The 8454-nt window shown below is 37.0% G+C and overlaps 1 protein-coding gene across 1 annotated transcript; it reads left to right on the forward strand.

The window, feature by feature from the left end:
* The first annotated feature begins 587 nt into the window (after window positions 1–587).
* On the forward strand, window positions 588–7740 carry LOC115712330 (protein STICHEL). Its single transcript, XM_030640604.2, has 7 exons — window positions 588–3508; window positions 3658–3874; window positions 4578–4874; window positions 4968–5129; window positions 6152–6791; window positions 7226–7307; window positions 7405–7740. The coding sequence occupies exons 1-7, from the start codon at window positions 1364–1366 to the stop codon at window positions 7504–7506; spliced, it is 3645 nt and encodes a 1214-aa protein (XP_030496464.2). The 5' UTR covers window positions 588–1363; the 3' UTR covers window positions 7507–7740.
* The last annotated feature ends 714 nt before the right edge of the window (window positions 7741–8454 follow it).

Genomic DNA, 8454 nt, shown 5'->3' on the forward strand with positions numbered 1-8454 from the left:
TATTTTGAAACGTAAATATAAAAAAATTCCTATACTATTTTATCCTTAAAAAAAGTACCAATAAACTACAACTGTGTGTGTGGTAGCAATCGCAACACATAACTAATAATAATAATAGGTCAATATTTATATGTAAAGGTGTGAAATTTATAATTAATGTATGATTTGTTTTCGGCCCCGATACTCATTAATTAAGCGATATACATATAAAACAGGCAATCAAGTCATTTATGTAGGTACTTTCTTCCTAAAATCACAGAATTTTAGTACATAATTTCTCCAATTACACATTTAAACACTTTTGTATTTTAGCTTACGAGCCATAGTCAACTAATCCTCATTTCGAGTGTACACAATTTTTCATTTACAATAGACAAATTGAAGCTTTTTCTTTTATTCTCCTTTCCTTTTGAATTTGTAAAGAGAAAAGAAAAACAAATTATTTCTTTTACTTTCTTTTCTTTCTCCCCTAGAAAAAGAACATTTATACCAATAGTACACATTAAACCGCTTAATTTTCTCTACAAATATATATTTTGAAATTTACAAATATATTTATTATATTAAAACTTAGACAATGCCATCTCACTTGTGAAATGTGAAATGAAATGAAAGAAGACAAATAAGAAAAAGAAAAGAAGAGAGAGAGAATGATTGGTATTTTGTTTGGAGGGAGATTTGAGATTTCTCCATTGTCAATTCAATTTCACTTCCCAATTCCCAATTTTCTTTTGTTATTGTATTAAATTATTTTGGTGACATAAATAAATTTATATTATGAGTGATTCATATTTATTATGCCAAACCCTACAATATTATATATAAAGAGCATATACTAATACTAAACAAACAGAAGCATAATGAAATGAACCAGACAACACAGAAAGAAACAGAGGCAGTGAGAGAGAGAGATAGATACATAGTCAAATACAAAGAAAGCAAAGTCTCAAACTTTGAGGGTCCTTCGCGCCCGTGCTGTGTTTGTCAGATCTGTATAGCTGCTTCATCTCATAAATATTATCAACTTCATCAAATGCATTCATTTTCAATGATTATCCATCTCCTTTCTCCATTGCCATCTATATATAATATATGAATGTATGTATGTGTAGGCCTCTCTCAGAAGGAGAAGCCATGCTTTTGTGGAGTTTGAACATCAATGGGGATGTGGGATTTACTGGGTTTTTGAGTTCTAATGTGAATAGATCAGTAGGACTTCTTACTTTGGTCTCTGTTTACTTTGCGAGAAATCTATAACTGAAAAAGAGACCATTTTGTATTTACCTGTCTGGGTTTTTGGCTTTTTACTCATTTTGAGTCTATTGTAAGACTAGTATTTAAATATAGAAAGAAGAAAACGACAATGGCGGAAACGCGCTTCTCTGATCCGAGCAAACTCCACTTGAAGAAAGAGCTCACTCAGATTCGGAAGGCTGCTCGGGTTCTTCGTGATCCCGGTACCACTTCTTCGTGGAGGTCTCCTCTCGCTTCCGCTAGATCTGCGGCGGCTTTTACTTCTGTTACTCGGAGGGAAAGCTCTGAAAATGGTGGGGGAAAAGGGTTTTATGGGGCTTCTGCACTTGATCCTCTGAATCAGAATGGCTCAGGGAATGGTAAAGACAAAAGGGTCTTCTTGTATAACTGGAAGAATCCCAAGTCTTCCAGTGAGAAGAGTGGCGCGGCCAAAAACGACGTCTACGAAGACGACGACGATGATGATGAGGGTCTTGCAGAGTCGTCTTCATTTGCCGGGGGCAGTCTTGACGATAGCTTTAGCGATGCGCGTAATGGCAGGGATGCAGATGCCAAGAGCGACACCTACTTGGGCGACAGACGCTCCTCGATGCTGTTCAGACGTAGAGATGCGAATCTGGGGTCTCTGGGGTCCCCATCCATCAAAAGAACGGGTGGAATAAAGAAAAGAAATAAGAAAATCGATACCCATTTGGATGTTTTGTCGAAATATCGACATAAGGAAATGATACTAGCTAGAAACTCAGTGAATTCGAGAAGGATGCTCGATAGTCATCCCCAAATCGCTTTGGGATTGGGCCGTGATGACTCTGTTGACCAATCTGATGACACCGAGGATTACTGCAATTCAGAAGATATTAGACAAATTTCAGGAGCTTCCCCATTGCTTTTAAAACTTAAAAACAAGAATTGGTCTCACCCCTCCTCTAAGTTCTTACGGAGTAGTAGAAGAGAGGACTCGTCTTACACTTACAGCACTCCTGCATTGTCAACTAGTTCTTATAATAGGTATGTCAATCGCAACCCCAGTACTGTTGGATCTTGGGATGGTACCACAACTTCCATGAATGATGGGGATGACGAGGTGGAGGACCCTTTGGATTTGCCTGGTCGTCAGGGATGCGGCATTCCTTGTTGGTCCAAGAGGACGCCAAAACATAGAAGCATGTGCCGTGGTTGTTACTCTCCTTCGTTTTCTGATACTTTGAGGAGGACAGGTAGTAGCATACTGTGTGGAAGTCAGAATATCTATCCTAGGCGCCGTCGGGCATCAGTAGGCGCCAACAAACGAAGGATGGCATTGAGAAGTGCCCAAGGTGTACTCCCATTGCTTGCTAGTAGTGCCGATGGCAGGGGAGGGTCATCTCTAGGAACTGGAAGGAGTGATGATGAACTATCCACAAATTTTGGGGAGCTTGATTTGGAGGGTCTGAGCAGATTGGACGGACGAAGGTGGTCATCTAGTTGTAGAAGTCAGGATGGCTTAGAGATTGTTGCCCTTAATGGGGAAGGAGAAGAGGAAGGGACACCAGAAAGTAATAAAAGTTTTAGCCAAAGGCACAAGCCAATGTTCTTCGGTGAGTTGATTGGGCAGAGTATTGTGGTTCAGTCACTCACAAATGCCATTTCAAAAGGTCGTATTGCCCCTGTTTATCTTTTCCAGGGTCCCCGAGGCACTGGGAAGACATCAGCAGCTAGGATATTTTCTTCTGCCTTGAACTGCTTGGCTCCAGGCGAATCAAAGCCGTGTGGCTACTGCAGAGAATGTGCTGATTTCATCTCCGGTAAGAGCAATGATCTGTTGGAAGTTGATGGGACGAATAAGAAGGGAATTGATAGAATTAGACATGTATTGAAACATTTATCTGCGGGGCCTTCATCAGGCTCCTCACGGTTCAAAGTTATTGTGATTGATGAGTGTCATTTGCTACCCTCCAAAATGTGGTTGGCATTGCTTAAATTTCTTGAAGAACCACCTCAACGAGTTGTGTTCATATTCATAACAACTGATCTTGACAATGTGCCTCGCACTATACAGTCTCGATGTCAGAGGTATCTCTTCAACAAAATTAAAGATACTGACATCCTGGCAAGGTTGAAGAATATTTCTGCTGAAGAAAACCTTGATGTTGAACCGGAAGCATTGGATTTAATTGCTTTGAATGCAGATGGTTCACTTAGGGATGCTGAAACAATGTTAGAACAATTGAGTTTACTGGGGAAAAGAATTTCCAAATCTCTAGTGAATGAACTTGTAAGTTCTCTCTGAATGGTTTCGTCTCGATATATATTATTGCAACGATGTGATTGAAACATTTGAGTATAAATGAAATTTTACTGGTAAATTCTTTCTTTTTTGAATGTCAATATATGCTTATTAAATGACTCTGCTGTCTTCCTTAGGTAGGAGTTGTTTCTGATGAGAAGCTGTTGGAACTTTTGGAGTTAGCAATGTCGTCAGATACTGCAGAAACTGTGAAAAGAGCCCGACAATTGATGGACTCTGGTGTTGATCCAATGGTTTTAATGTCTCAACTAGCCAGCCTAATAATGGATATAATTGCTGGAACTCACAACGTGATTGATAGCAAAGGCAATTCTTTGTTTGGTGGAAGGAATTGTGAGTCTTACTCCCTCCATTCTTTATTCTATTAAAGCTGTTATCTTTATCATAGAATACATAGCGAATTGTAATTGCAACATCATGATTACCTAGACTAGATACATTGTTATTGGTTTCTTTTTTTTTTCTTCTAATAAGAATATTTATTGACTGTTAGTTGGACATTAATCAGTTATATAAATTATTTTCTGCGTTTGATGATTTAATTTGTTGATGTTATTTGGTAGTTGGGGCATTTATTTTGAGTATTGAATGGCATCTATATAGTGCACCCATCTTCTACCGATACCTTTACTAAGTAAAGCATCATTCTAGGTTGGCTATTGTTGTTAACTTCTGTCCTTTTCACTTTTTATATTTCCTAGAAGGATATTTACCGTTGGTTTTGGAATGAACCTTATATATAATATAATAGCTCCTCAGAGCTCAGGCACACTTGTACTTTTTATCGTTGACTGAAAAGTGATATTCCTTTTGTAAGCCTTGTCGGAAACATCCAAATTCCAGACCTCCCAAACAATGTACCAAATTGTAGCCGTTATGACAGTATAGCACACATGGTCAAACACTCATACACCAATATATGTTTACTGGCCATGCAGACTAATTCTTGTTCCTTTTCTTTTCGTTCTTTCCTTTTTTGTTTGAGACATTGTGACTTGATTGGTTGCTTACTATGTGGTTGGTGGTGATTCTTTAGTGACTGAAGCAGAACTGGAGAGATTAAAGCATGCTTTGAAGCTTCTATCTGAGGCTGAGAAACAGCTCAGGATATCAAGTGAACGCTCAACGTGGTTCACTGCTACTCTATTACAACTTGGTTCAGTGCCTTCTCCTGACCCTAATCATTCAGGTAGCAGTAGGAGACAGAGCTATAAAACAACTGATGATGATCCATCAAGTGCTTCCAGAGAAGCTAATCTGTACAGACACAAGTCAGATGTTCAATATCTGCCTCATAAATCAACTTCTCCTGTTCGTCATAAAAAAGCAAATGGTAATTCCAATTCCAATTGAAATTTCTCTTCACAAAATGATGATTTAAGTTTCAATTCAAAATTCTCACATATGGATGTTGGTATCTCAACAGCTTCATGTGATGATGCCACAGTTGGAAATATGATCATTCGATGCATAAACTCCGAAAAATTGGACAGTGTGTGGGCCCGATGTATTGAAAAATGTCACTCAAACACACTGAGACAACTACTGCATGGTCATGGAAGGCTTGTTTCTATCTCTGAAATCGAAGGTAAGTTCCATTGACCTTTAGTCTTTAATTTATCAAGTGTGAAAATCAAATTATGAGATTGACCTTACATTATTCAGAAGTAAATGGATTTGTAGCCGTTTTCCTTGATTTAGAGGTTTTCACTGTCCATAGGTTCCGTACTTATTTAAGTGATTTAGGTTTGTTATGATTGAGTGTTTTAGTGGGATTGTGATGGCATTGTCAGATTTGGAATACTAGTGGCCTCTTTTCATTCCAGTTTCTCTTTTGGTTTCTGTAGTGTGGTTTGCCATAATACAGAATCATGAACTTGTCTTTTTTTACGCACTTATATACCTTTGTTATAAGATATTCACAAACAAAGATTGCAGCATCATCAAGTAAAATTGTATGCCTTGTCAGCTTCTATGATTGGTTTTGAAAACGTCCATATTTTACAGAAGTCCCATATGTCTGGCATTTGTCTAGATAAATGTAATTAGTTTGAAATCTTTATGCAGTATCTGTCTACATTCGTAATTCTGGAACAATTGGCCTGGCACTTTCAGTTTCTGTTTCTTTTATTAGATTTTCTCAGTTGCTTCTTAGCTTTTGGGATACATATACACACATATTCTCTATTCCATCTTTTAGCTTATCTAGGCTAAATTCATGTAATATGTGATTAATGGAGAACTTGTGTTTCCCCAAACCTGAAAGTCCCAATAAATTGCTCTTACTTAAAATGTGTTTGCTATTCTCAAATGTGAGAATGCTCAAGTACTTCTGGCAAGGTTGATAAACTAAAAAAGCCTGATGGAGGGTGTTTTTGGGTTTTTCTGAGAATGAAAGCCTCATAATTTAGTACTCTTGAAATATGTTTTCTGTTCTCAAATTCGGCAATCCTACAATGGCTCAGATGGTAATTCTGTTAAGTTGAAAGGTTACTTATTAACCTGTGAATCAAAAATTAGTAATTTGAATATGAAGTCACTCTAGGCTCAACAGTCAACTTTATTGAGAACCATCTCCCTATCTCAAACTAATATGGTTTCATGTGTCAGGTGTTCTGGTTGCTTATGTTGCATTTGCTGATGAAAACATCAAAGTTAGAGCTGAAAGATTTTTGAGCAGTATAACAAATTCAATAGAAATGGTTCTGAGGTGCAACATAGAAGTTAGAATTATCCATTTGCAAGGTGTAGAGGTTGCTTTAAATGCTGCAAGTCCATCGGTAAGTTACAGAGAAAGGAAGGAAGCTGATGCTAATGAAACCTACCATTCTACATCTGGGTCTTCAGAAATACTGGCCGAAGGTGATGCACAAACAAGTGACAAGGGTGAGCCAAGACAGGAGATTCCAATACAAAGAATAGAGTCAATTATCCGTGATCAAAGATTAGAAACTGCCTGGCTACAGGCTGCAGAAAAAGGCACCCCTGGATCATTGAGTCGTTTGAAACCTGAGAAGAATCAGATTCTTCCTCAAGAAGGCAGCGAAGATCAAACAGAGTTGGCTAATTCAATCGGATTGTCCACACGTCAATGGGAGGATGAGCTGAACCATGAACTCAAAGCTTTGAAGGTTAACAATGGAAAGGTCCTTCAAAAGGAGCAGTCAGGTAGAAGGGTGGATCGTTGTCCTATGTCCCCAAGTTTATTGCACGATAAGAGCATCTTGGGCAATTCCATGAAAGAGAACCTGTGAGTCTTAATTTGATTTGTGTTGTGTGACTTTTAATTTTTGTATAATTTACACTTCAAATTGATCTTTTTTTTTTTTTCCATTTTTTCCTACTTTTCAAATTGATTAAATGATTAGGCACTATCAGTTGGTTATGCCTTACAAAAAAATAGTTTTATTAAACTTTGGTAACCACTTAGCTGGCCAGTAGTTACTAATTATATACAATATTAGCCCTTTTAGAATTGCTTTTCACATTGAACTTACATACAGGTTTACAGGCATTTATTGATATTATAGCTTTAGAATTGAAGGTTTTTTTTGTTATGAATGGTCATCATGTTCTTACCATCTTTTCTGGGTACTTGTGGATGGAAAATTATAGTTCAACAGAATGTTATATCTAGATCTTTATGTTTTGTCTAACAAATTTCCATTCATGAATTCTCTTCAGGGGTTATGAATCAGGGTCTGGAAAAAGAGGCTGCAGCAGATTTTTCTGTTGGAATAATCAAAAACCCCAGAGTAAGGGAAGGGTAAGATCATCTCTTCTATATTGCCAGTTACCTATTTGTGTTGTAGTTGTTTTTGAAATCAGTCTTAAACGTCTCACTTATTTGTCGCTCTGAACAGGTTAGAGGAGCCCCCATTCGGCCACCCCACAAAAGTGGAGGGTTTTCATTGTTTGGTGAGTGTGGAAAGCCAAAGAAAATAGAGAGCAGATTCAAAAGATAAAGAGAGGAATACCAATTTGGAAGGGTTTGGGTGATACAGTTTCTTTCTTATTTTTCTTTTATTTATTGCATATTCTTCTGTATTTAGTTTACATTTGAGCCATTTTTCAGGGGATTTGGGAGAAGGAAATTGTAAATTGGGTGGTGGGTAGGGCTGCACTTCAATCATAATCATGTCTTTAGCTCCTTCCATTTTTCATGGGATAAATAAAAAAGGAAAAGGTAGTGTTTGTTAGACCTGATTCTAATTATATTATTATGGATTAACCATCAGTTTCTATTTTTAAAATGATTTTCAGAAGCACCAAAATTAAAGTTGGTTCTTGAAAATTTTGTTTCTTCTAGAATGATGGTGCTTTTTTTTAAAAAAAAATATATATGATTATTATAAAAACCACATCTTTGTTTTCTTTAATCTTAAAAACAATGTAAAGCTCTACCTTAGCCTCATGTATCTCCCGTTTTTCCTTTTCAGAGGGGAAGTTGTTTATTAAAAATAAAAATAGGCTCTTAGGCAGTGCATATTTAAGAACAAAAACAACCATAACAAAATGAAGGAGCGGAAAATGGTGGAAGCGGATCATATTATTAGGCAAATTAAAACTAGGAACAACTCATGAGAGATTAAATTGATCTTGGAATCGGTTGTGCTTTATATTGTTGCTTTGAATACTGAGTTTTATGTTATGCCTCCTGCACCTATCTTTACCTTCAGTCTTGAGAGTGTTAAAGCCTTTTAAATGTCGAGACTGTTTATCTAGTACTTGTGTCATCACATGTAAAACATGTTGTCAAACAAGGTGGGTGTGAGTGTTGGAGGTTCTAGGTTTGAATCCCAGGTAAAATATGTTGTAATATATAAACGCTTAAATAAATAAAAAAAAAAGTGTCATCACATGTAGGTATCGTGGATACTAAGGGTCAGTTTGGCATAATTTTTAGAAAAGCT

This window comes from Cannabis sativa, chromosome 4, assembly GCF_029168945.1.
Source record: "Cannabis sativa cultivar Pink pepper isolate KNU-18-1 chromosome 4, ASM2916894v1, whole genome shotgun sequence".
In the NCBI taxonomy this organism is placed as follows: Eukaryota; Viridiplantae; Streptophyta; class Magnoliopsida; order Rosales; family Cannabaceae; genus Cannabis; species Cannabis sativa.